Here is a 27,131-nt window from a genome sequence, read left to right as displayed (position 1 = left end):
TTTGGAACTCTCTTTCTTATTGGTTTATTAACTAATTTACCACCTGGTGATGTCTTTTCAAACAGCTCTTACACTAAAAGGCCATTATCATCATTTTCACAATTTCACAGTATTATTGCATCCTCATAGTATGGAAATATATATAAAACACAGGTAAATCATGTTTTTGACTGAGCTGGGCCTTTTAATGGGGATTTCATAAGCACCTCTAGTGTCTCTAGTGTGTGTGTGTGTGTGTGTGTGCATGCCTGCGTGCAGTATATCCATCCATCTCTTTGTATGCTTAGAGAGCATGCGGTTGGCTTGTTTTTAAATGAGTTTCCCCGCTCCCTTCATTCCTCTCAGGTGAATATTTAATGAAGCAAACCACAGTGTGATTCCGTCCTTGAGATGGAGGTGGGCGTTACACCACAGCCTTGAATTCCACAGCTCTGAATAACTGTTCAATGTGGAATAACAGTTTTTATGGCCTCTGTACTCCCCTCCTGTTCTATTCACCTGAACGTGATGGAATATGGATGATGTGTGTGTGTGTGTCTAGCCAGCTCTCTCTCTTCCCCCTGACCCAATATCCACCAGCAACAACGGAGGGAGGATCCCTTCTTTCCGTGTGGGATTGTGCGCACGTGTTTGTGCTACACGCGCCCACCTTGCATGTGTGAGTGAGTGAGTGAGTGAGTGAGTGATTACTCCAGTATATGGGAGAGGATGACCGTATCACATCATAGCATCTTTCCATTATTCATTTGCCCGGAGGATGCCATTTTACCACCACTGCTCTAGTATAACAGTCTTATTATATTGTCTGGTAAAACAAGGGTGTGTTAGATCACTCCCTCCAGGCTGCCGAGATGAAGATCTATCTATTATACCTACTCCTATACTATTAACATGAAATTACATTTCATTCAGTGTTAACTTCTATAAAATAGCCAATTCTCTAGTGTGTAGCTATATCAGACGATGTAAAACCTGCAGTTTTATTAAATATTCAATTCTATTAACTGATAGAGTCGTGTGTGTGTGTGTGTGTGTGTGTGTGTGTGTGTGTGTGTCTCACATTGGTTTTCCTGCGGCAGCGTGACATGTTGAGGTACAAGGAGACACGGAGCTCCTTCAGGCCCTTCAGGTCGTCTCCGAAGCCATCTCGGGGGAACTTCCTCAGGGCGTACTGATACCTCTGGGCTGCCTCCTTCATCCTCCCCTTCTGGAGAGAGAGAGAGAGAGGAGGGAGGGAGAGAGAGAAAATACAGGCATTGATTTGGAGAAGGGGGCTAGCAGATTTTTGAACTGGACACACTTTCATGACAGACAGTGACACGCAGGCACACACACACAGCAAGAGAGATCAGGTTTTCCTTTTGTTGTTAACCCACCTTATACAGCAGGTTACCCTCCTCCATGAGTTTCTGTAGGAGGATGAGGAGGACGTCTGGTTTCGATGTGGCCATCGCCCACGTAGCATGACCTGGTCAAGAGGTACGAGAACACAGGTTAAACACACACACACACACACACAAAACACTGTAAAAGGAATCTAAAGAAAGTACCTGATCGATCATAAGGGGATGTTCTGTAGCCTTTTAGCAGGTAGAAAGGAGTGAAGAGAAAGAGGGGTGAAATACATGATGTTGACAGAGCCTTCCTCAAGACCCTGCAGGGCTTTAACACCGACAGATCAGGTCAACTCCAACTCACCCAGCTTGGCCCCTTTCTTCAGTAGGGTCACCACTACAGCAGTGTTCCTACAGCCCACAGCCCTCTCCAGAGGCCTCACCCCACTGTGGTCCACATGCTCTACCACCGCACCCTTCTCCACCAGGTACTGAACCTGTGATTGTAGAGGACCCCACAAAACAAACAGCATTTTAAAAGGATTCAAACAAGGCTAAAGGTGCTGGAGGGAATTGTGTAAATTCAGTACTGTGTTTTTAAAAAATCTACAATCTAGGCCAGTTTTAGACGATCTAGGCCAGTTGCAGCAAAATCAGAATTATGTCTGTGGATCTATTTTTTTCTCCAGTTTGCAGTACTAGAAGGAACCCCACCATCTCTGCATCACCGTTGAAAGCTGCCAGGTCGAGAGGGGTACGCCCGTTCCTGTCAGGGTGGTCTATCTCTGCCCCCATCTCCACCAGGTGCTGCACCACGCCCTTCTGACCCTTCAGACACGCCCAGCTCAGAGCTGTCTGGCCCTCCTTATCCACGGAGGCTAAAGACGCACCTGGAACCAGATCAGAAATAACAAGCTCACTCCACTGCAACTGAGACTGACATACACTCAGTGGCCAGTTTATTAGGTACATCTAATACTGGGTCAGACCTTCCTTTCCCTACCGAACCGCCTGAATTCTTCGGGGTATAGAACCGCTGCTCAATTGGTATTAAGGGACCTAACGTGTGCCCGGAAAACATTCCCCACACCAGTACACCACTGTCACAAGCCTGTACCGTTGACACCAAGCAGGATGGGGCCATGGACTCATGTTGCTTACGCCAAATCCTTACTCTGCATTCAGCATGACTCAACAGGAATCGGGATTATTTGCCTGTTTGTGGCCGGTTTGTTAGCTTGCACGATTCTTGCCGTTCTCGTTCAACCTCCCATCGACGAGCTGTTTTCACCCACAGGACTGCTGCTGACGGGATGTTTTTTGTTTGTCGCACCATTCTCGGTGAACCCTAGACACCGTCGTGCGTGAAAATCCCAGGAATCCGTCCGTTTCTGAGATACTGGAACCGACACACCTGGCATCGACGATCATACTACACTCAAAGTCACTTAGGTCACGAGTTTTGCCCATTCTAACGCTCAAATGAACAGTAACTGAATGCCTTGATGCCTGTCTCCCTGCCTTATATAGCAAGCCACGGCCACCTGACTCACAGTCTGTAGGGGTGAACCATTTTTGTGAACGGGGTGTACCTAATAATAAAAGTCTATACTGTGTATTTCAGAGCCACGAAATAAAAAATCATCTCAAATAACACACTATCCCCCATAGTGAACTGAGAATTGACATGTACCATGATGTGACCCTGACCCTTGACCGCTTACCCTTTGTCAGCAGGAAGTCCGCAGTGCTGAGGTGGCCCTCGCTGGCTGCCACCATCAGCAAACTGCGGCCCTGCTTATCGATGGTGTTAATGTCCACACCGCGCTGCAGAAACAGCTCTGCTACCTGAGAGAGAGCAAGAGAGAGATTGAGAGCAAGAGAGAGCGCGAGAGAGCGAGAGCATGAGTGATTGGACAGCCATCAGTGCTGTAAAGCAGGAAAATCTGAATGATTCTCACCTGGGGGTGTCCATGTCTGATGCAGCTGAAGAGTGGGACCACCCCCCTCCGGTTGGGCTGCTCTGCCCCCGCACCCCTCTCCAGCAGGAAAACACACGTCTCTGTCCTGCCCCTGCCTGCAGCCGCACTCAGAGCTGAGAGAGAGACCCCCAAAACAGTGGTCAACTACCTACCTCACCACTGTGCTCTGCATTAAAGTAATCTTTTGTTTCCGTGTTATTGATTGTTTGGAGACAGTTACAATGTACTTCACTCTAGTAGTACTGCAGTTGTAGCACTACTGCTCAACAATTCAAGGACACACAGCAAGATTAGAGAGAGTAACACCTGAACGAGAGTAAAATATTGGCACCGCAATGTGAGCTACAGTACACTGTGAACAGACAACGTCACAACCCCGAGTATGACTTTCAAAGACTATTTTAGAGCAGGCCCATATCTCCCTATGCTCTCTAGAGAGGCAGGCTCTTTGCTGAGGCTGTTAAAACTCTTACAGCTGGCCTGGCAGAGAGAGCGAGAGACAGATTTGTTGGGTATTGGCCACAGCTTGCCCAAACCAGCCATCTAGTCCTGGGTATGGAGCATCCATCCAGACAGTATATACCTCCCAAAAGGCACCCTATTCCCTAATTAGTTCACTACTTTTGACTGGGGCCCATAGTGCTCTTGTCAAAAGTAGTGCACTATATAGGGAATAGGGTGTCATTTGGGACACGTGCAGACCAGGGAAGCTGCGGTCACAGGAAGGCCAAGAAGATCATCAAGGACCTGAGCCAAGGCCTGTTCACCCCACCACCATCTGGAGTGAGCTAAGGCCTGTTCACCCCACCACCATCTAGAAGGCAGAGAAAGTACACGTGCGTCAAATCTGGGACTGATAAACAGCTACTATCTCCAGGCCATCAGACTGTTAAACAGTCACTACTACCCTGCCCTGAACCTTAGTGACTGTTACTGTACTGTCGGAACTAGAAGCACAAGCATTTCGCTACACTCACATTAACATCTGCTAACCATGTGTATGTGACAAATAAAATTTGATTTGATTTGTTACTAGCCGGCTAGCACCCATTACTCTAGCCTGCACCGTAGAGACTGTTACTAGCCGGCTAGCACCCATTACTCTACCCTGCACCTTAGAGACTGTTACTAGCCGGCTAGCACCCATTACTCTACCCTGCACCTTAGAGACTGTTACTAGCCGGCTAGCACCCATTACTCTACCCTGCACCTTAGAGACTGTTACTAGCCGGCTAGCACCCATTACTCTACCCTGCACCTTAGAGACTGTTACTAGCCGGCTAGCACCCATTACTCTACCCTGCACCTTAGAGACCTCTACACTATGTACAGAGTTATTGAACACTGGTCACGTTAATAATGTTTAAATACTGTTTTACCCACTTTATATGTATATACTGTATTCTAGTCAAGGCTCATCCTGTATAACTACTCCAGTACACACCTTTTCTATTCATATACTGTCTATACACACATCATATACATATATATTTATAATCTGGACTCTGACATTGCTCGTACTGATATCTCTTAATTCCTTTATTTGGATTTGTTGGATTTGTGTATATTGTTTTGTATTGTTAGGTATTACTGCACTGTTGGAGCTAAAAACACAAGCATTTCACTGTGTACTTAATATGTGTACGCAACCAATGAAATTGTATTTTCTTTTATTTGATGCAGCCTCCTGCTTCACCTTGGCTAGGATGATGAAATACTCACAGGAGAGGTGACATCACCCATCTGGTTCTGGAAGCCAGTGGGGAGGGAATGATGACATGATTGACATCTGTGGGTGCAGTGTAGGGTACGCCCTCCCCATCTGTCCCACCGATGGTTCCACATGAGCACATACTCAATTACAAATCACCTCACTCATTTCATTTCCGTTATCTAATTTCCCTTCACGCCAGAGCAAAAAAAGTTGAGATAACGAAACACTTTCATAATAAAATTAAAATGGTGGCTGTGATTGATACATTTAGGAATACTTTGTCTTGTGACTCAACACTTCTCAATCTAAGATAAGGCAGACGTGCATCACTGACTCATAAATCAATACGCAATTGCGGATTCATGCCTGAACAGCTGTGCTTCTGTTGTCAATGTCAAATATCTGAGGAGAGTTTGAAGAAACGTGGAGGAGTCTGTTACCCTGGCTGACGTGCAGACCACATGCACAGTGAAAGGAGAGCTGTCAGTTGCTTTTACCAGACATGAGAGGCCTCGTGCCATCAGCCTAGCTCAGCTGGTTTGGCCAGATTGCTCCAACCAACAGCTGTGTGGTAGAGTCAGTGATGTCACAATAGGTGTGGCCAGAGTCATATATTTAGAAATATGTCTCTGGGTGTGGTCTTCTGTCTGTTTTCGAGTAAGCTGGGTGTGATATGTAAATATCCTGTTGCAGGAAGGTATTAATAGGCAAGGCTCCATAGCTCAGTGGTTAGAGCACTGGTCTTGTAAACCAGGGGTCGCGAGTTCAATTCTCGCTGGGGCCTTGATTGTGGGATCAAGTATTTTGACTCAAAAGGGGGATTCTCATATTGAAAATATTATTTTTAAATGGGGCCAATAGGTTGAATGGGGCCAATGAGTTGAATGGCTCCTACAGCTAGTTCACCAACAAGATTGAAAACATGATCCATTGATGCTGTCCAGTTCTATCAACTACTTCCCCACAGCAATAAATACTACTTCTGACAACTCTCACATATGTCACTGACCTTGTGTAGATGACAGACACACACAGCTGCTACAGCTACGATAGTTATTTATCTGTTCCATGTTATTTCATTCACGTACAGTAAACCTTTGGCATCTCACCCACAGAGGAGGTAGACAATTGTCCTCCCTCCAGGGAGAATAACTTCATTCTTCTCCACTAATGAGAAGCCACCAGGCACGGGAACACATTTGCATAGAGAGAGGACAATTTCACAGGGAAAAGTATTCAAGGATTCATTTCACCGAATAGATTAGAAGAGCTGAAGGGAAAATCATTCGGTGTACAGCAGAGTATCAAGACTCTACCATGGGAGGATTTGTCGATGTAAAAAAGAATATTTATGAAAATAAAACAACGCTAGACTGAATGGTAAACGCAAACAATAAAACAAACGAAGGCCATTAAAATCAGTACTATTGTTTATTTTATCGCCCAGTCAGGGTCTCTGTAATCAACATAAATACATGATTTCCTTCAATAGCCCTATTTAGTAGTCTATATTTGCATTAGCCAGGTTATTTTCATTCAGGATTGGCTTACAAATGTTGGTACCGGCAGCCAGCATTTGTATGTATGCTTCCAATTGGCAGTGGTTGAGCGCTGTCTATCCCCCAGCCCATGTATTTACTGAGAGCAGAGAAACACCTATGATTGTATTAGAGTATAAGGGATATAAGAGCCCAGACAGGTTTGCTGAACATCCTTTTAGAAGATGGAGGTAACACCATCTGATATCTACACCAGCTTCACCGTAACAGGATCATACATCCAATGTTACCAGATCTTTTTCTTTTTAACATTTTACAGATGCTCTTATCCAGAGAAACTTGCAGGAGCAATTAAGGTTTAAGTGCCTTGCTCAAGGGCACATCGGCAGATTTTGCACTTCGTCCGCGCGGGGATTCAAACCAGCGACCTTTCTCTCTTAACCGCTAGGCTACCTGCAAAATATGCAATATATGATCCATTTCAAACTATTACTACCACCAGCGCCGCTTAAAGTCCGTCAGTGGAACCTGCCATCTTAAATACGGTTGGTTGAAAGTAGCTCAAGTACTGTACACTCTTCAAGCCTCTCTTCCCCAGTGAGCTCACCTACATCTCTGAGTCCAGAACAAACACACGGACTCAATATCACTTCGCTTGCATCCTACGCTACAGTAAACATTAAACGTACAGTGGGCAAGTGGAGACCACCTGAGAGGCTCACTGGGAAGTGAATGACAACAAATGATCTCTGCTTGGTAAAAACGAATGCCAACCACCTTTCGAGAGGCAGCGAAAAACAAGCAACAGAAAACAGAGGATGAGGAAAGAAAAAAAACATTATTATACAGACAAAGGGAAAGTGCACTGTACCCGTCTCTCCCCAAAGCGTGTCGGGAGCGTCTATCTGCACAGCCAAATCGTCATCTTTCAGCTCCAGTAAGCTCTTCGCAACCTGACAATGAGACCATATTAGGCGCAATAATTACACACGATAACTATTATAAGCAATATACAAAAGTTGAATCTGAAGAGAGCGCACGGTGTGTGTGTTCGTCAGTGTGTGCATGCAGTAGCCTACGTGAGTGTGTCCCATGCTGCAGGCGGCCGTCAGGGCCTGTTGTAAGGCCTGGCCCTTCGCACTGCTCTTCACACCATGCTGCTGTTGGCCCTCCGGGGCCTCTGTGGGGCCCCAGTCCTGGTTCAGCAGGTAGTGGATGATGTCTGGGTGGCCCCTCAGCCCAGCATGGACCAGGGCACACTGACCACTCTTATCAACATGGCCCACCTAGAGGGAGAAACACAGATCAATCAATCAATGAATCCAATGTTTTTACATAGCCCTTGGAACACCAACAGTTGTCACAACCGTATTTACAGTAACCTAGCCTAAACACCAAAGAGCAAACAGAAGCAGATAGTTATGATGCATGACTATAAATTCTAAGTTATGAAACGGTAAAGCTTTGCAACAACCCACAGCAGATCAACTTCCAACTTGATTGACATTCTGGTGGAATTGTCAACAAGGTGAGATGGCGGCATGGGACTAACAACTGACCACTGACCTTGGCTCCCTTCTTACAGAGCAGGCTGGCCAGTCCTGTGTGTCCTGCTGCGGCGGCTAGACAGAGTGGGGTCATGCCGCTGTCCGAGGCTCCGTCTACGGGCGCTCCCAGCTCCAGCAGCAGGGACACCATTTCAAGGTGACCCAGGTAGGCGTGCACACCCAGCACAGGGGAACGACCAAGCACCTCTGAACGCCCGCTCACACTCGCCCCGCCCAGCATCAGCAGACGACTCACCTGTAGGTACAATTGTTTTTTAAAGTTGTGCGTATGTGTATATGCGTGCATGTGAGTCTCTCACCTTGATGTTGGGTGTGCAGAGGTTGGGTGTGTGTGTGTGTGTGTCTCACCTTGACGTTGGGTGTGTAGAGATTCCTGAGGGAGGCCAGGGCGGCAGAGAGGCTGTCAGTGCTACAGCTCACCCACAGAGCCTGCAGAACACTGGAGGACACACCTGTCCTCTTACTCTGACCCTGAGAGAGAGAAAGGCAGAGACAAGGAGAGAGAAACACTCTGGTTCAAAACTTCCATAGCACACCATTGACCCCCCCCCCCTCAGTGTATGAGAGGAAGAGGAGAGAGGAAGAGGAGGGAAGCTACTGTACTGTCATATTTGAACTCAGATAGTCTTTGGATTAACGTCCCATTAGTAGTCCATTCAGACATACTAGCTGGTACCTTGAAGATGTGTGCTTTCAGGATATGATGTCCCAGCTCCATGGTCTGCTGCCGGTTCAGCTTGCTCTCCTGTCTGGAGAACATGAAGGCCAACAGAGCATGGCCACTCCTGGGGTCACAGAGGAAGTGGGTGCTCTCTCCGTCCGCCCTCCACACGAGCCACTCTCTAAAGGAGGGGTGGAAGAGCATGCGGGTGCCGTCCCTGCGTCTCATCTAGAGGGACACGGCACAAGATCAGGCAGAGGTTGTTGTCATAAATCCACAAGTTGCTGAGATAGTTACTATCACTGGGAGCCAAGTGCAACTCCCACAGAGTGAACGTCACTCAATGAAATGGTTGTATACTACTTCCTGATCTAGCTAACAATGTACGGCCGTGTCGCAATAGTCTTTCACGTGTTCTCTCCTCACCAGGACGCAGGCCAGGGTCTCCAGGCGTTGTTGGAAATCCTCCCAGGACATCTCTCCTCTCACGCCCCCAGCGTTCAGCGCCCGGAACAGCTGTTCGTCCGTCAGCGGGTGTAACGAGGCCAGCACCACGTTGAGTACGGGCAGCACCCGCTCAAAGGTTTGGTCCCCTTCGAACCCCGCATGGCACTGCAGCAGGTACACCTGATGATAATGAGGACCACAATGGAAATAAGTTGGTTGACTTGATTGTGTTTTGAATCCTGCGTGTTGTACTTCCTTTAGCTGGAGCAACTCTATGGGCTGGTGTCCCAGGCACAGATTAAGTGTAGTACTGGACTAAAAAACGATTTTCAATGGAGATTCTCCATTGACCATGCTGTTCAGTCCAGGACTAGGTTTAATCTGTCTGGGAAACCAGCCCTACGTGTATTTTGAAAGATTTGCCAAATAAAATGTATTAATTCCTTCACCTCAGCCAGAGAGACGGGCACTACCATGTAGTTGCCTCCCTTGAGAACCAGGTGGGCCCTCTGGAACAGGTCCAGGGTCAGTTTTAGGTAGAGGAAGGAGCCCTGGCTGCGAGAGGCCAGGTGGGTGTTGAACTTGCTGAGGAGGAGGGGGTCGGGGACGGTGCCGTTGGGCGTGGTGACGTTGGCGGCAATCTCGGGGCTGACGATGACTCTGTGTTGGATGTAGTCGCTAAGGTCTCCGCCGATCTCGCTGCTCTCTGGGAAGTCGTCCAGTGAGAGTCTGGAGAAGGGTAGGAGGGCGGTGATCTCCTGGGGAGACAGGAGACAGCGATGATATTGTCAAATTCTATATGTCGTGGATTTATGTCTGACAAAAATGGGTCTCCTGAAACCGTATATATCATACACTGCATTCTCGATCAAAGTGTAACGTAGCTTGGTTAGATCTCAGAGTTGAACTTCGTCCACACGCAATACAACCATGAGCCCAGGAGCACACCGCAACTTCCCACCCAAGAGTCTGCAGTACAAAATCAATACAACACAGTACAATTCTATCCTCCAGCTCCGGCATCACAGCAGAGAGAACCCTTTCTTCTAGTTGTGACAGGTAACATGAAAGAGGGAAAAACACTGAATAATACAAGTGAGGATGAGAATGGTGTTGGCTCACTATGGTGGTGCTGTATGTGCCAGGACAACAGATTAGTCAGGGAGAGGATGGCACCCATCACATCTCTTCAAGCTGCTGCTTCTTCTGACTCACGGAAACATGAAATACAGTAATTGTGTAACACTGTACGCAGGCACTTCTTCTGTAGGATCTTAATTCGACCAGTATTGTCACAGCAAAATAATCTGCAGCAACAGGATTTGAACGGTTAGTCCATAATGTTGCTTGATTGGTGGTTTGGCAAAAAATGTGCTGGCCAAAGTTAGGCTACATGAAGAGTGCAATGCTATTAATGTAACTGTGTTTTACTGCGGGTTTTCAGTGAATTTATGTCAATCACAAGTCTTTTCTGCATTTCCTGTGGTGCATGAAAATTCTCAGCACTAAAAGAGGTGATCAAATTAAGATCCTACAGCTGTATATAGGGGATAGGGAGCCACGAATCCACTGACTCTCATTCTGCCAGCTTTCTCACCGATTCATATCAAATCTCTTCAGATGACAGATGCCTTCAGAAATAGTGACGTTTGAGCCAGGAGAAGAAAATTACAGCCATAAACGAATAAATCAAATGCAATACCTAAGTTATTATGAAATTATTATTGCTGTTTCATTTCCTTGCTGTGCATGCACGATTTGATTAAAGTGCGGTGATCCGATGATTTCACAGTGCCCTGGTTGCATAGCAACCTCGATGGGACCGTGCCTAAAACAGGATATTGGCAACTTCCTGTGAAAGGACCAATTGGGAGATGAGAGAGGATAGAGAGCAGGCAGGGGGATCAACATCTAACATACCTTGCCAGCACACACACACACAGACTGTAGTGGCGTGTGGTGTCCTCAGCACTCCTGTTACATAACGTCAGGCAGGCTCCCAGGAGCGTTACGGCCCGGAGTGGTAATCCAGGAGGATTATGGGAAAACTGTGTTAGGCAGCCGGAGGGATCAGTGGCCAGCCAACATGTTGGAGGAAACCACCGCCAACGGGCCCTGGTGGAGTAAGCTGACCAGCTAGACTGAGCTACTGTACCCCTGGGTCAGACCAGCAAAGCCATACCATATGAGACACACAAGGCCAGTGAACTATGGGCAAACACAGATTTACTAAGCTTCTTTTAGTTAAAGTGTAGCAGGAGAAAGTGAGCGCTGTATCAGAGACTCGAACCATAGTTTCTACGGTGCACAGACAAGACTCTAACAGACTGTACTGTACCAACAAAAGCCTGGGTCCCTGGGTAGAGGCAATGCATCACTCACATACACTGGTTACGATCGTTTATCTGTGCTTTGTGACTGTCCTCTCCTCACCAGCAGACAGGTCCTGACAGTGACCAACAGTTTGAGCCAGGAGGGGAACTTGGAGACGATCTTGGTGATGAAGGAGGCGACGGTGTCTCCGTAGTCCGGCTTGTGGAACTCTGCCTCGTTCAGACCATCAACCAGGAGGATGAAGTCTTCTTCCGGGATCTTCCTTTCTACACAGGGAAACAGAGGGGTGGTGGAGGGGGAGAAACGGGGAAGATGGGAGAGGAGAGAGCAGGAGTTGGAGTAAGAGCGAGAAAGAGGAAAAGAGAGAAAGTGAGAGAGAGAGAGAGAGAGAGAGAGAGAGAGGAAAAGAGAGAAAGGTGAGAGAGAGAGAGAACAAGTACATAAGATACGGGCAATAATTGAAGCAGGTTTAAGGACGTAAATGTAAGGCACATAACTGCTGTGTTCCAAACGTATTTTGAAATACTGTACATGCCGCCGCAACTGTTTGAAGTGATATGGTTGAATTCCACAGTGCTGCATTGTCAAAATACCACCATTAATGTCAGAAAGAAAGAAAGGAGTCTGTGGTACTCAATGGAACACCAGCCGAAAAGACACAGTGCCATTTATCAGGCTCAAGGGGTAAGAGGTCGACGTGTGCAGGCTCTGGAATATCTAACCTGGGGTCCGTCCAAAATGATACCCTAGTCCCTATGTAGTGCCCTTCTTTAGACCAGCGCTGCTTCCATTCCCCTTTCCCATTTTATACTTCATGAGTAATGTCACAGAGGGACTTGCACCTCAGATGGAGGGTGAGAACACCAGTCACCTCTCCTCAGTCTCCTGTACGGGCCCCTCATCATCGCAACCATTACTTTTAATAAGACAGGAGATGGGGGGGATGATCACAGAGGCATATCTATCCTGTTCCAGTCTAGCTGAGCCGTCGACGCAGCCTCTAATACAGCCCTCCCTGACTGTGTGGAGCTTATCTCACTCTACACACTCTGTCACAGTCATCCACTAGTCCACATCATAAAGACGGAGGACGTGTGGTGGAGGCTACTGAACTAACAACCTATTGATCAGGCTGACTGGCTACTATATCATGAGATCTACCAGAGATGGTCTCTTACATTGATATGGCCTGTTATGTACTGCAGTGACCTTGCAAGTCCTGCCCTCTTGTTTTATCCCATACAGTAAGAATAATACACTGGATTAAAGCACTGAGGCAGCGTTTACACAGGCAGCCCAATTCTGATCTTTTGTCCAATTATTGGCAAAAGTGCTCATTTGATTTGTCCGAAGACTAATTAGTGGGAAAATATTAGAATCTGGCTGCCTGTGTATAAGCAGCCTTATAATGCTGATCATTGCTAAAATACTGATCTAAGGCTGCATGTTCCAATTATTTTTTTGACTAATTGGTCTTTTAACCAATCAGATCAGTTTTTTTTGCCAACAATTGGGCAAAAGATCAAAATTGGGCTGCCTGTGTAAATGCATATTGATTGGTATGGATACTCCCAAAGTGAAAAAGGTTGTTGTTTGAAGTTATGTTGTTTTTGAAGTTAGAATTGTGTCACGGTCTGTAGCGTTTTTAACTAGTGACCTTATTATCCCAAAATGATCTAGGAGCCCACCACGGAGTCCTAATCAACCGTTTCAGGGGGCGCATGACAATTCATCAAACTTTAAGAGGAGGGGTTGGAGGTGACGTCTAGCCGGTGAGCAGCAGCTGCAGGTGTTACCACTTACAGAAGTGGATGAAGGGGGTGGGGAGGGGAGGGGTTGAAGTATGGGGGAGAACATGGAGACTGCAGGAGCAAGTTAGTAGATACCCTTCCGCAGGTTGACGAGGGGCTCCAGGACTCCCCTGCGGAAGGCAGCGATGGGGTCCTGGACACAGGAGCGCAGACTGAGCATGCTCTGTATATGAGGTTCCTTTAGCAGCAGCTCCCTGTAGCCGCTGAGCTGTGGCGCTCTGGACAGCAGGGCGGCGACACTGTGCACAAACTCTGGGACCAGGCAGGTGTAGGTGTTGTCAGCCTGGCAGAAGTGGTAGGACACCACCTGGAGAGAGAGAGAGAGAGAGAGAGAGGGAGTGAGAGAAAGAGAGGCTCCCTAATTGAGCACTTCAATAACGCTCTTTCAGTGTTTTGACTGCCATGAGTGTCTTGAACTTTCCAGAGAAGTAAGTCCTCAACACACTTTGAATATCTCCATCTCACAAATCAGCATTTGATTTACTCCATTAGGCTAAAGTGACTGCGATTAGTTGCTAATTAGCAGATTGGCTAATCAAGCAGCCATGACAGATCCACTTAATGGAACGGGGAAAAAACATACCGGGGATGTTAAGAGTAAACACACTCTTCCTAAGAAACAAAAACCGACAGGACTGCGGTCTTTGGGACTCGATGGTTTTTATTAATTATTCACCATATCAGTAATTACATGAACACACAGTTAACAGAGACATCTTGTTCATTTTGTTGAGGACAGAGAAGTATCCATACACCCAGGGGTCATCTTGAATTCAGGAACTCATCAAAAGGGACAAACAGATGTCAGAAACCTTCTCCAGTCAGTCAGAAACCTTCTCCAGTCAGTCAGAAACCTTCTCCAGTTGCCTTGGAACCCAATTTGTCAAACTCAACAGTATTACTACGTGAAGCTGCACGACTCTTCATCTCTGAGACCAATTATAGAGGAATTAGGAGTTGGTCTATTGGCAGTGATTCAAGAAAGAAGCCTACTATCTGCGCAAGGCGTAGTTCTGAGATATTGAGCATGAATGTTTTCACACCCCAGATCTCAGAACTGTTTTGAATTGAATTCTTCTTTCAGAACCCATTAAAAGGTACCTAAAGTGCAGAGTTTCAAAATACTAAGTGGGGGAAAGAATCACAATTAGAACCTTAGGTTATATCTGGCACAGAATGTTACAATTATTTACATTTCAATGGAAAAGTACAGACATTTTTAATGATTAAATAAAGAAAAGAGCCTTCCTTCTTTCTAATCATGTCGTCAGATATATTATTTAATGGTCATCACACATTTGTCGAAGTGATAATTCCCTAAAATGACAAATGCACTATATCCTATGGATAACTAAAAAAACATTAGCTCTGGTTGAGTTAAACGGACATATTTCTCGAGTCCCTAACACCCAAAGTCAGTAAACTACTTGCTAGTTATCAATAACATTTGGTAAGTTTAATACTGTAGAACAAGACAAAAACAGCAATGCCTCTCCTAAGGGCCTTAAACATTCTCAAATGTACTTGTATTTATTTGTTTTACCATAAAGAGCTTACATTATGGCCATTCTTCTTCTTAAAAATAAAAAAGAGGACCAGAACCTATGATATGAATAATCAAGGACTTGGGACGATAAGATTCTATCAGCAAAATGCATAGTTTTGAAATAATGAGTATTTTTTAAGTCCCAGCTCTCTGAACTGTTTTCTGATGTCTTCCTCTTTCATGTCTGTTAAATGACTCAAATGTCAAATAAAATGACTCAATAAGTATATCACCTTACATGCAATAATTTTCTTGATTGACAACCCAGAATTGTGTGATTGGATTAAAGATCCAGAGGTGCCTGTGTTTGTGTATGTATGTGTATGTGTGTGTGTGTGTGTATGTATGCATGTGTGTGTGTGTATGTACCTTGCTGGCCAGGCGTTTGACAGCATCGTCTCGGTGTGCCTCTGGTGTCCCGGGGCAGGTTGTTTCGCTGGGCTGGGGGTCTGTGGTGGGGGTGCTGGGCTGGGGGTCTGTGGTGGGGGTGCTGGGCTGGGGTGGCTGTTTGGAGGCTCCGTCTGTCCCCCTATCCCCACCTGCAAGAGGGACACAGCAAGACACACATGTGGACTGTCATTACTTTTTCAATGGAAGTTGGAGGAGAATAATAATCATTCAATGAGTTTTTTGAAAACCAGCACTCATGACGAGACAAAAAAAAAACAAAATCTTGTGCTGTGACTACGAGAGAGCATGTTAAAAGCATCATTGTGGGCTGGTTTCCATAATGGATCTAAACATATCACCAGTAAACAATGTTAATTAAATAAGGCCCTGAGTCACGATGGCAAATCACTTCAGTCTCTGTCAGGCATTTATCATCGTGCACTATAATTAGGTCACTGTCTATAATATATTTCCCTGAGTAGGCACATGAAAGCAGATTCCTACTCTTAACCTAAATGATGTCATTACTTGATGTCATTACCGGCATGCCATATGGTGCACTGTATCAATTTGCTGGATGGGGACCCGAGAAAATGATATGCGGTGTGAATTCACGACCATGGATGGTGGGAGAAAAGTGCGGTACTGTACCTAGCTACTGACGTAGCAACGCTTGCGTTTGTGTAACACCAATCACCACACAATCAGTCATAGCTTTCAAAGGTTTTATTCCTGTATCTTTGTGTGGCTCATCCGCTAGGACCAAAATATCTGATGGACCCTGCTACTTGAGAGTGATGGTTCGGGAAAAGTATGACGGATCTCAAGGTAGACAATTTCGGGTTGGCTTGCCTAGTTCTAAAATTGTCAAACTCATAATGAAAAATGTGAATGTTTAAATCACCCTTCGCTGAATGAGTAACCAACCATTCATCCTTCCATTCTGGGGTACAGGGAAGTGGCAGCTTTCTCAAAAAAGAGATGTTGCATATCAAGAGGTTCCTCCTGTTTATCATTTCAAACAAAGTACCTCCAGAGAAGGGAAGTTTGTCTTACTTTTGGGGGAGGTGCAGGGGCTCTGGGTGGGGACCTGTTGCATGTGACCTCCATGGCAACTGAGAGCCACCAGCCGCGAGACGACGGCCGTCTTGCCGAAGCCCACATCGCCCACGATAACGGCCCCACGGCCCTCGCAGGTGTCACTCTCCCTTAGGACCTCCTCTAGCCGATGGAACAGCCAATCACGGCCTTGGAACAGTGCATCCATGGCGTCGGCAGGAACCTCAAACAACAACGGCTTCAGCACGATGTCGCCTGATTTGAAGGGAGCGAAGCGCGCTGGACGAAGAGAAAAGAGAGAACACAGGGGTTACTAACATGACTTCCTGTTCCTTTTAAAGAGTAATGTGGTGTTCAACAATAATATAGTTGTGTATGGTGTTGTAACACAATAATTGCATGCACGAAGGAAGGATCTCAGTCGGGGTCTCAACTTACTGTTGAGCGCGTTATGATATGGGGTGAAGGTTAATGTTATGACATAGACAAACACACAATCCAGGATCCACCTCCACACTTCATCCCCCAGGTGGCAGTAACCGGATCTAGATGCTGAGCTTAGCCTTGATAAGCACATAAATTACTGCCAATTAAGATGATCGTCAGTCAGAGTGCCAGTTTAGAGAGCCGTGAGGCTGCTGGTTGGTTTGGTGGCACTGAGGCCTTTCATTTGGGTTTGAGTCTTTCATTTAGGCCTGTTTGTAGTTTTCCTTTTTGTATATATTTGTTCCTGTCACCATCTGAACATAATAATCCACTTCGGCTCGTCGACCCAAAGGAGTCAAGGCAGAGCTGGCCCCGGACTTAAGGTCAGGTAACGCTGATTTCTCACAAAAATGCACACATTCATTCAGGTTACAGACCATGCAACTAGACATAGGACCCCTAGACTTAAAGAGTGCAACAATAATAGCAGGTTAGTTAATCGGTTTCAAGATGCAATTTCGAAATTTGGTAGTGCATCAGAAGTTTTCCTCTTGTTATGTCAGTCACCGACAGTCACTCAATTAGCCCATGTCAGCAAAACATTTTTAGATTGGTAAGTTAGTCTAGCCAGCTATCTAAACTTGTAGTAATCATGGCTGAATTATTGCCGACCACGTATCAAGGGCACCTGCCCAGGGTCCCTGACCGCTGCTGACGGGTGTATAAAATTGAGTACACAGCCATGCAATCTCCATAGACAAACATTGGCAGTAGAATGGCCATACTGAAGAGCTCAGTGACTTTCAACTTGGCACCATCAAAGGATGCCACCTTTCCAACAAGTCAGTTCATCAGATGCCAGGAGAACCCTACCTGCCCGAATGCATAGTGCCAACTGTAAAGTTTGGTGGAGGAGGAATAATGGTCTGGGGCTGTTTTTCATGGTTCAGGCTCCTTAGTTCCATTGAATGCAAAAATCTCAACGCTACAGCATACAATGACATTCTAGACGATTCTGTGCAGTTCGGGGAAGGCCCTTTCCTGTTTTTCTGCCCCCGTGCACAAAGCGAGGTCTATACAGAAATGGTTTGTCGAGATCAGTGTGGAAGAACTTGACTGGCCTGCACAGAGCTCTGACCTCAACCCCATCGAACACCTTTGAATTGGAACGCTGACTGCGAGCCAGGCCTAATCACCCAACATCAGTGCCCGACCTCACTAATGCTCGTGGCTGAATGGAAGCAAGTCCCCACAGCAATGTTCCAACATCTAGTGGAAAGCCTTTTCAGAAGAGTGGAGGCTGTTATAGCAGGAAAGGGGGAACCAACTCCTTATTAATGCCCATGATTTTGGAATGAGAAGTTCGACGAGCAGGTGTCCACATAATTTTTTTCATGCAGTGTATCATTTTTGGAAATTAGCTGTAAAACTGCACTTTTTTTCCCTCCACCCCATGATAAAATGTGTAGAATTGCAGGAAATGTACTTAAATGTTTTCTCTCCTCAGTCAAGAGGGGGTCCACTAAAAGGTTTGCCTGTGAAGTGGGGAGGGGGCCCGACCAAATATTGCCTGGGGCCCCAAAAGGCTATAGCCGGCCCTGCACACACACATGCCTGCATAAATGCCTGCATGCACGTATACACACACACACACACACACAAACACACAAACAGTACCATACCTTTGGCGTCCCTTCCCCCTGTGCTGTTCCAGGGCTGTTTGATGGAGCTTCGCTGGGGAGCAGCACTCCGTTGATCATCCAGGGAGCTCAGATCCTCCAGCTTAGTGGAACTAGTGGCTGCAGGGGAAGACATGAGAGACAGAATGAAGGAGAAGAGAAGTAGAAAATAAAGAATGAGGGAAAGCAGGAAAGAGAGCTTTTTATAGAGTTGTTTCATTCGTTTTGCCTTCAAGGTAGAACATCTTAAACATTTGGGAATAAAATGAACAAACCCCTTCATCGCCAAACAGTATAACTATGGAGCTCTGTCCCCATTTCAACCTACTGTTCTATGGCACCCCAATTCTTTTCAAACATGTTTACTATATTGGGCCTCATATCGGCCATTTTCGCCAAGTGTGAGCAGTGCTAAGAGCAGATGCAAGGCATGTCCCACCGTCAGCCAATCAGCTATAAAGGTTCTCTTCAACTACCTCACAAGTTCATCACAACAATGGCACCAAAGGTATAACATACCCCCTTCAATTCAAGCCCTGGTTTTAACTTAACACACCAAGCCCTTCACTGACACAGAGATATTTAACGAGTGCATGATGACTGAAGCAATTGGCCTATAATTTAGTCTGTCAATTTCTTAAATAGTAAGAAATTGGTTTCAGGGCCTCCTGGGTGGCGCAGTGGTCTAAGGCAGTGCTAGCTGTGCCACTAGAGACTCTGGGTTCAAGCCCAGGCTCTGTCGCAGCCGGCCCCTCCCTAACCCGATCGTCCGGGTTAGGGAGGGTTTGGCCGGTAGGGATATCCTTGTCTCATCGCGCACTAGCGACTCCTGTGGCGGGCTGGGTGCAGTGCACGCTAACCAGGTCGCTAGGTGCACGGTGTTTCCTCCAACACATTGGTGCGGCTGGCTTCTGGGTGGGATGCGCGCTGTGTTAAGAAGCAGTGCTGCTTGGTTGGGTTGTGTTTTGGAGGACGCATGTCTCTCCCGAGCCCATATGGGAGTTGTAGCGATGAGACAAGATAGTAACTACTAACAATTGGATACTATGAAATTGGGGGGGGGGAAATAATAAAATAAACATGCATGAAATTGGTTTCAACACAAAGCCCTCTAGTTTTAAGTCAAATTAAAATGAAGACTGTTTAAATGAATGAGGTTTCCTCAAATCAGCCTACTTTCAGCACCCATGCTGAAAGTATTACATAGCCGCTTCAATGTAATGTAATGTAGTTACTCGAATCTGGCTTATTGCGAGGTCAATAACTGATAAATAGCTTAATTATGGGCAACACATTTTTTCCTCAATAAAATCTATTATAGAAGTAGAAAGCTATCAAAGTTTACTTCCGGTCCTCCTCATCTTCCCTCACATCAGTAGCCCGCACAGATGCTGCGCTCCGTAGGTGCATTGTTATGTTTCCCCGGTTGCCATGTTGATTTCCTTTCTAGGCCTACACATACACAAAGCTTCGCAGCAAATATAGCCAGACTTTTATACTGCCGTGGAGGTGCATGTACTATACCGATTACTAGGTCACTACGATGTGAGAGGTTCCAACTAAGCCCCTTATGGGTGAGCATACAATACAGGGAAATTCTCAAAGCTGCAAAGAGAACTTTGATGACCTCATATCTAGCCGGGGAATTCTGGCGGAGACCTCCTCCCAGGTAGTACCAGTGATGGCAATACTGGCTGCAGTAACCCATGGGGGGCTGGGGTCGCACGTGGACATTCACAAAGGGGGAATAACACTGTTGTCCTGGCGGCGCAGCATAAGTCTTAGCGGTCTGACTGCACAGAAGTGCCGGGGGAAGAAGGGTCTTCTCTGGGGACCAGCGTTCATGTGTTGAGGGGGAGGGGTGTTTCCGGGCTCCATCAGCCAGGACTAGACATTACACACTCAAAATCTACCCATCCCGGAACATTTTGGCACTCCTGTTGAACGGCTACAGCGGTACGCGCAAGTCTACTCTTGAGCAGGGCTCGAGGATGGAACAACTGTGTGGAGGGTCAGTCGGGTGACTCGTGTGCCAGAGCTTGAAGTTGAGTGTGTGTGTGGTGTGTGTGTGTTTGTAGGTGAATGTACGAGTGGAAGGGGAGAGGTGTTCGAGATGTATGTGTGGGGGTCGCGTGTGTGTGCATGCATCCCACAACCGAGGCTATAGGGATGGGATGGTATCTCAAGCGATAACATAAAATAATATCTGCTTCCCTAAATGTAAATGTTCTACTGCCGGTTGCTTTGTCAAAGGTAGCTATCCTTTTGGAGGAAGTGGCTACATTACGCATACTGTCCCGTCAAATGTGAAAGAAATGAAGGTATTCAGAAAAAATCAATACAAACACTAAAGTTATGTAGTACAACTGAGACAAAGGTTCAGAACTGCTTAGCGCTGCTGAACTGGTTATAAGTGGGTGGCACCTCGTGCTCTTTTCAAGAGATGGGTCCCAACTTCTTATGGGTCCAAGGATCCCTGTGTATAGGGGTGGACAACTGGAGGTATACTTAGTCTGCTGCTGGAGTTACAGTTTGCATAGCAGTGCATCTATCAGGGCACAGCTACAGTTTGTACAGCAGTGCATCTATCATGGCACAGCTACAGTTTGTACAGCAGTGCATCTATCATGGCACAGCTACAGTTTGCATAGCAGTGCATCTATCATGGCACAGCTACAGTTTGCATAGCAGTGCATCTATCATGGCACAGCTACAGTTTGCATAGCAGTGCATCTATCATGGCACAGCTACAGTTTGCATAGCAGTGCATCTATCATGGTACAGCTACAGTTTTTTGCATCTATCATACAGCAGTTTGCATAGCTATCATGGCACAGCTACAGTTTGCATTGCATCATGGCACAGCTACAGTTTGCATCTATCATGGCACAGCAGTTTGCTAGCAGCATTTCAGGGCACAGCTACAGCATAGCAGTGCATCATGGCACAGCTACAGTTTCATAGCAGTGCATCAGCACAGCTACAGTTTGCATAGCAGTGCATCTATCTATCAGCTACAGTTTGCATAGCAGTGCATCTATCATGGCACAGCTACAGTTTGCATAGCAGTGCATCTATCATGGCACAGCTACAGTTTGCATAGCAGTGCATCTATCATGGCACAGCTACAGTTTGCATAGCAGTGCATCTATCATGGCACAGCTACAGTTTTTACAGCAGTGCATCTATCATGGTACAGCTACAGTTTGTACAGCAGTGCATCTATCATGGTACAGGTATGTGGATAATGGACAGGTATTGATTCTGGTGGTACCGGTAAGCATGGATAAGTATTTCATAAAAGTGTTAAGGATAGTGGTTAGTATCTCAAAATGTAACCCATCGTGGTAAATCGTGGTAACTGATTAATTGAATTGCAGCTAGTTATAATTCTAATGGTTTGTCTGATAATAGGAAAAGAAGAGCAGTTTTCACATGGCTAAAGGAGAAGGATTACCATATTTATTGTTTACAGGAAACTCGTTCAATATCTTCTGACGAAGTGGCCGGGGGAAAAAAGAGTAGGATGGTGAAATCTATTTCTGTCATGGGCTAAGGAATTCAAAAGGTCTTATAATCCTACTGAAAGACAATCTACAGTAGATCTTGAGGTGCAATCCGGTAAAATGGATCCTCAAGGAAGATGGATTGCTTTGAATATACTACTTGATGATAAACAGATGTGGCTCATAAATATATATGGGCCGAATAATGACGATCCAAACTTCTTTGAGAAAATGTATGATAATCTCATGATTATGTCTCCAAGATACAAATAATTATATTGTAATGGTAGGGGACTACAATACATTATACAGTATATATACACTACCGGTCAAACGTTTTAGGGCACCTACTCATTCAATAATTTTTCTTTATTTTTACTATTTTCTACATTGTAGAAACTATGAAATAACACATATGGAATCTTGTAGTAACCAAAAAAGTGATAAACAAATCAAAATATATTTTATATTTGAGATTCTTCAAATAGCCACCCTTTGCCTTGATGACAGCTTTGCACACTCTTGGCATTCTCTCAACCAGCTTCATGAGGTAGTCACCTGGAATGCATTTTAATTAACAGGTGTGCCTTATTAAAAGTTAATTAGTGGAATTTCTTACCTTCTTTACGTGTTTGAGCCAATCAGTTGTGTTGTGACAAGGTAGGGGTGGTATACAGAAGATAGCCCAAATTTGGTAAAAGACCAAATCCATATTATGACAGGAGCAGCTCAAATAAGCAAAGAGAAACAACAGTCCATCATTACTTTAAGACACGAAGGTCAGTCAATACGGAACATTTCAAGAACTTTAAAAGTTTCTTCAAATGCAGTCACAAAAAACATCAAGCGCTATAATGAAACTGGCTCTCATGAGGACCGCCACAGGAATGGAAGACCCAGAGTTACTTCTGCTGCAGAGGATACGTTCATTGGAAGACCCAGAGTTACTTCTGCTGCAGAGGGTAAGTTCATTAAAGACCAGCCTCAGAAATTGCAGCCGAAATAAATAAGTAACAGACACATCTCAACATCAACTGTTCAGAGGAGACTGTGTGAATCAGGCCTTCATGGTCGAAGTGCTGCAAAGGACACCAATAATAAAAAGAGACTTGCTTAGGCCAAGAAACACAAGCAATGGACATTAGACCAGTGGAAATTTGTCCTTTGGTCTGGAGTCCAAATTGGAGATTTTTGGTTCCAACTGCTATGTCTTTGTGAGACGCGGTGTAGATGAACAGATGATCTCTGCATGTGTATTTCCCACCATAAAACATGGAGGAGGAGGTGTGATGGTGTGGGGGTGTTTTGCTGGTGACACTGTCTGTGATTTATTTAGAATTCAAGGCACACTTAACCAGCATGGCTGCCACAGCATTCTGCAGCGATACGCCATCCCATCTGGTTTGGGCTTAGTGGGACTATCATTTGTTTTCAACAGGACAATGACCCAACACACCTCCAGGCTGTGTAAGGGCTATTTGACCAAGAAGGAGAGTGATGGAGTGCTGCATCAGATGACCTGGCCTCCACAATCCCCTGACCTCAACCAAATTGAGATTGTTTGTGATGAGTCGGACCGCAGAGTGAAGGAAAAGCAGCCATCAAGTGCTCAGCATATGTGGGAACTCCTTCAAGACTGTTGGAAAGGCATTCCAGGTGAAGCTGGTTGAGAGAATGCCAAGAGTGTGCAAATTGGATGGAGAATGGCAAAAAAAATGCACCAAGTTTTCCTTAAACCTTCAATATAGAGACCAAAAATAATCTACAACATTTTGTTACAAACAATGGAGAAATCCTTATCTCACCAAATTAGATTTTTTGAAAGTGGAGTCATGCATCCTCCGACACAACACCCGCCAGCTTACCCCGGAAGCCAGCCGCACCAATGTGTCAGAGGAAACACTGTTCAACTGGCACCCGGCCCGCCACAAGGAGTCGCTAGAGCACGATGAGCCAAATAAAGCCCCACCGGCCAAACCCTCCCCTAACCAGGACAATGCCAATTGTGCGCCGTCCTATGTGACTCCCAGCCACGGCCGGTTGTGGCACAGCCCGGGAAATGAACCCGATGCGATGCAGTGCCTTAAACCTCTGCGCCACTCGGGAGGCCTAAGTAAAACATTTTAAACAAAGGTTCTCTTGTCAAGTTCTTACAATCTCAATTAACGATGAGTTTTGTGAAACCCTTCTCCCCCAAAAAATAATCTTAAACTATCTGCGACACTAAAAATATCTTGCGGTGGCCTATTTACACAGGACGAACTACGGTTGGCAAATGATTCCTTCAGACGGGGAAAACCCCTGGTCTCGATGGCATTCCAATAGAGATATATCTGCTGAGAGCTCCACTACTACCATGTTTTAATTACTCTTATATACTGTAAATGGCAAACTATCGGACACACAAAAAGAGGGACTGATCTCTCTAGAATTAAAAAGGTCCTACTGGACGTTATCCTCAGACGGGATTCTTAAAAGGATGATATATAGGAGACAACATTAGACTAGACTACAGGGAAACCTGTAATCTTTATAGCAGATTTTAAGACAGCCTCGATACAGCAGATCTAGAATCAGTTTATAAGTGCCTAGATTTCCTTCAGCTTTTGAGAATCTCTCATAAGATGGATAAAAGTAATGTACAACAACCCGGAAAGTATTCAGACCCCTTGACCTTTTCCACATTTTGTTATGGAGAATAAAAGTATATAAAATGTTATTTTTATTTTTGTCCTTAATGGCAAGTCAGAGAATGTTAAACAGGCATATTTGTATAACGAACGTGAGTTTGGAGGGTTAAAACTATGAAATATTAAGACATTAAACCTCTTACTTAAAGCCTCCATTCTACCAAAATGATATCTAAATCCAAACTGGTTTTCCAGCAGGCTACTAAGAAGCACATTCAACGCTCAAAAGTGGTCTCTTTGCCGTTATGTAGATTAAAACCAACCTTTTCCAGTGGATTGACAATGGAACCCTGTTTAAAGTCTCATCCGTTTGAAATGAAGCCATACAGAGATGGTTACAATTCCAATTTCATCCTTCAGAAGAGTCTGAACAAATATGACAGCAAATAGTACGTCTAAACTACAACATACCGATAAAGGAAATAACTATTTTATTGTACAAAAAAATGATAAGGTATCGTGTTTATGAATGACATTGAGAATAAGGACAGTAAAATGTTGAGAAACGAGCAATTAACAAAGGAGTATGGGGATGTATGATCAATACAAAAGTTTAACCAACTCATCACAGCTCTGCCACAAAAAAATGTCAGGGGCAATTACTCAAAAGAGAAAGGAATTAATTCGTTTATCTGCCGTCAATCAAAAACCATGCATGGCTTAAAATGACTAGTATAAACGGTAAAATATATCATGTGCACTTAAAAACGAGAGGTTTGACAACTATTCAGGAATAAAATTGAGATGTTCGATGTCTCAATACCATGGCACCGGTTTTATGAACTGTTATACAAAGATTGACGCATCAATCCGTTCTTTTCAATTGAAACGATCATGTAATGTTCTCGCCACAAAAAGAATGCTCAATATATGGGGTGAGGCCTGTGCACACTGCAACGAAGAAACGTGATCAATAGATGATCTCTTTGGTACTGTGATCTCTTTGGTACTGTGATCTCTTTGGTACTGTGATCTCTTTGGCGGCTCACTTTTGGAGTCAGATCCAGGAGTGGCTGTTGAGTCAAAAATGTCTGTGTTCAGATGGATGTAGAAACAGCACTGTTTGGAGATCTAAAAAACTAAGATCAATCCATGGAAAATATGATTATACTCTTAGTTAAAGTATTTACTTTTAGGACAAATAGAGAGGTTCAAAACCCTCATAAGACATCAACGTGAAATAGAATGAGATGTATTGCTAAAATAAATAGTAAAATGATAATGTAGTGGGAAAGATGGGTTAGTCTGTCAATATCTGAGGGTTGGAATTGAGATTAGAGGGATTGGTTGACTTGACGATGCACTTAGAGTCCAGTGCAAATGGGAGGAGACTATATGTACGGTGCATTCGGAAAATATTCAGACCCCTTCACTTTTCCACATTTTGTAACGTTGTTGCCTTATTCGAAATTGGATTCAATTGTTTCCCCCTCATCAATCTACACACAATACCCCATAATGACAAAAAACATTTTGCACATTTATAAAAAATACAAAACTGAAATACCACATTTACATAAGCTTACTACTTTGTTGAAGCACCTTGGGCAGCGATTACAGCCTTGAGTCTTCTTAGGTATGATGCTACAAGCTTGGCAAACCTGTATTTGGGGAGTTTCTCCTATTCTTCTCTGCAGATCCTCTCAAGCTCTGTCAGGTTGGATGGGGAGTGTCGCTGCACTGCTATTTTCAGGTCTCTCCAGAGATGTTCGATCGGGTTCAAGTCCAGGCTTTAGGTGGGCCACTCTAGGACATTCAGAGACTTGTCTCCAAGCCACTCCTGCGTTGTCTTGGCTGTGTGCTTAGAGTCGTTGTCCTTTTGGAAGGTGAACCTTCGCCCCAGTCTGAACGCTCTGGAGAAGGTTTTCATCAAGAATCTCTCTGTAGTTCACTCCGTTCATCTTTCCCTCAATCCGGACTAGTCTCCCAGTCCCTGCCACTGAATAACATCCCCACAGCACGATGCTGCCACCACCATGCTTGTTGATGGTGCCAGGTTTCCTTCAGACGTGACTTGGCATTTAGGCCAAATAGTTCAATCTTGGTTTCATCAATCCAGATAAATCTTCTTTTTCATGGTCTGAGAGTCCTTTAGGTGCCTTTTGGCAAACTCCAAGCGGGCTGTCATGTGCCTTTTAACTGAGGAGTGGCTTCCGTCTGGCCACTCTAACATAAAGTCCTGATTGTTGAGTGCTGCAGAGATGGTTGTGCTTGTGGAAGGTTCTCCAATCTCCACAGAGGAACTCTGCAGCTCTGTCAGAATGACCATCAGGTTCTTGGTCACCTCCCTGATTTTGTTTTTATTTGGATCTCTTTTAGTCCCCATTGGGACTAATCTTCCAAGAGTCCTTAAACATTAAAATACAATTTATAATACAAACACACTTTCACATATAACACACTATTACAAACATACATAATATACTAACATAATGATCCAATAAATACTCAATCTAAAAAAATATTGATTCTTCATCTACTATAG

At 45.1% G+C, this 27,131-nt stretch overlaps 1 protein-coding gene, 1 long non-coding RNA gene and 1 other non-coding gene across 5 annotated transcripts in view; 2 read left to right on the top strand and 1 right to left on the bottom strand.

Annotated features, from left to right (window-relative positions):
- The window catches only part of LOC112266501 (protein TANC1-like), a 53,438-nt gene that overhangs the window by 3,160 nt on the left and 23,147 nt on the right, over window positions 1-27,131 (bottom strand). For 2 of the 3 annotated variants that reach the window (XM_024444008.2, XM_042296990.1), the window contains 19 exons: window positions 18,454-18,570; window positions 16,343-16,624; window positions 15,266-15,435; window positions 13,426-13,657; window positions 11,639-11,805; window positions 9,655-9,963; window positions 9,185-9,385; window positions 8,774-8,986; window positions 8,446-8,568; window positions 8,096-8,332; window positions 7,609-7,815; window positions 7,401-7,482; window positions 3,296-3,429; window positions 3,059-3,182; window positions 2,049-2,224; window positions 1,699-1,831; window positions 1,551-1,580; window positions 1,377-1,468; window positions 1,061-1,207 (listed from right to left, as the gene is read on the bottom strand). In XM_024444008.2, coding sequence (XP_024299776.1) covers window positions 1,061-1,207; window positions 1,377-1,468; window positions 1,551-1,580; window positions 1,699-1,831; window positions 2,049-2,224; window positions 3,059-3,182; window positions 3,296-3,429; window positions 7,401-7,482; window positions 7,609-7,815; window positions 8,096-8,332; window positions 8,446-8,568; window positions 8,774-8,986; window positions 9,185-9,385; window positions 9,655-9,963; window positions 11,639-11,805; window positions 13,426-13,657; window positions 15,266-15,435; window positions 16,343-16,624; window positions 18,454-18,570 — 3,176 coding nt within the window. The remainder of the gene's footprint in view (window positions 1-1,060; window positions 1,208-1,376; window positions 1,469-1,550; window positions 1,581-1,698; window positions 1,832-2,048; window positions 2,225-3,058; window positions 3,183-3,295; window positions 3,430-7,400; window positions 7,483-7,608; window positions 7,816-8,095; window positions 8,333-8,445; window positions 8,569-8,773; window positions 8,987-9,184; window positions 9,386-9,654; window positions 9,964-11,638; window positions 11,806-13,425; window positions 13,658-15,265; window positions 15,436-16,342; window positions 16,625-18,453; window positions 18,571-27,131) is intronic. The other variant, XM_024444009.2, reaches the window with a different exon arrangement.
- LOC121839254 lies at window positions 1,203-2,163 on the top strand. The gene is made up of 3 exons (XR_006078776.1): window positions 1,203-1,479; window positions 1,580-1,822; window positions 2,024-2,163. It is a non-coding gene; the product is annotated as an uncharacterized LOC121839254 (long non-coding RNA).
- On the top strand, window positions 5,742-5,814 carry trnat-ugu. The gene has a single exon. It is a non-coding gene; the product is annotated as a tRNA-Thr (tRNA).

This window comes from Oncorhynchus tshawytscha, linkage group LG14 (genome assembly GCF_018296145.1).
Source record: "Oncorhynchus tshawytscha isolate Ot180627B linkage group LG14, Otsh_v2.0, whole genome shotgun sequence".
NCBI lineage: Eukaryota > Metazoa > Chordata > Actinopteri > Salmoniformes > Salmonidae > Oncorhynchus > Oncorhynchus tshawytscha.
This window is presented reverse-complemented; position numbering and strand designations above follow the sequence as displayed.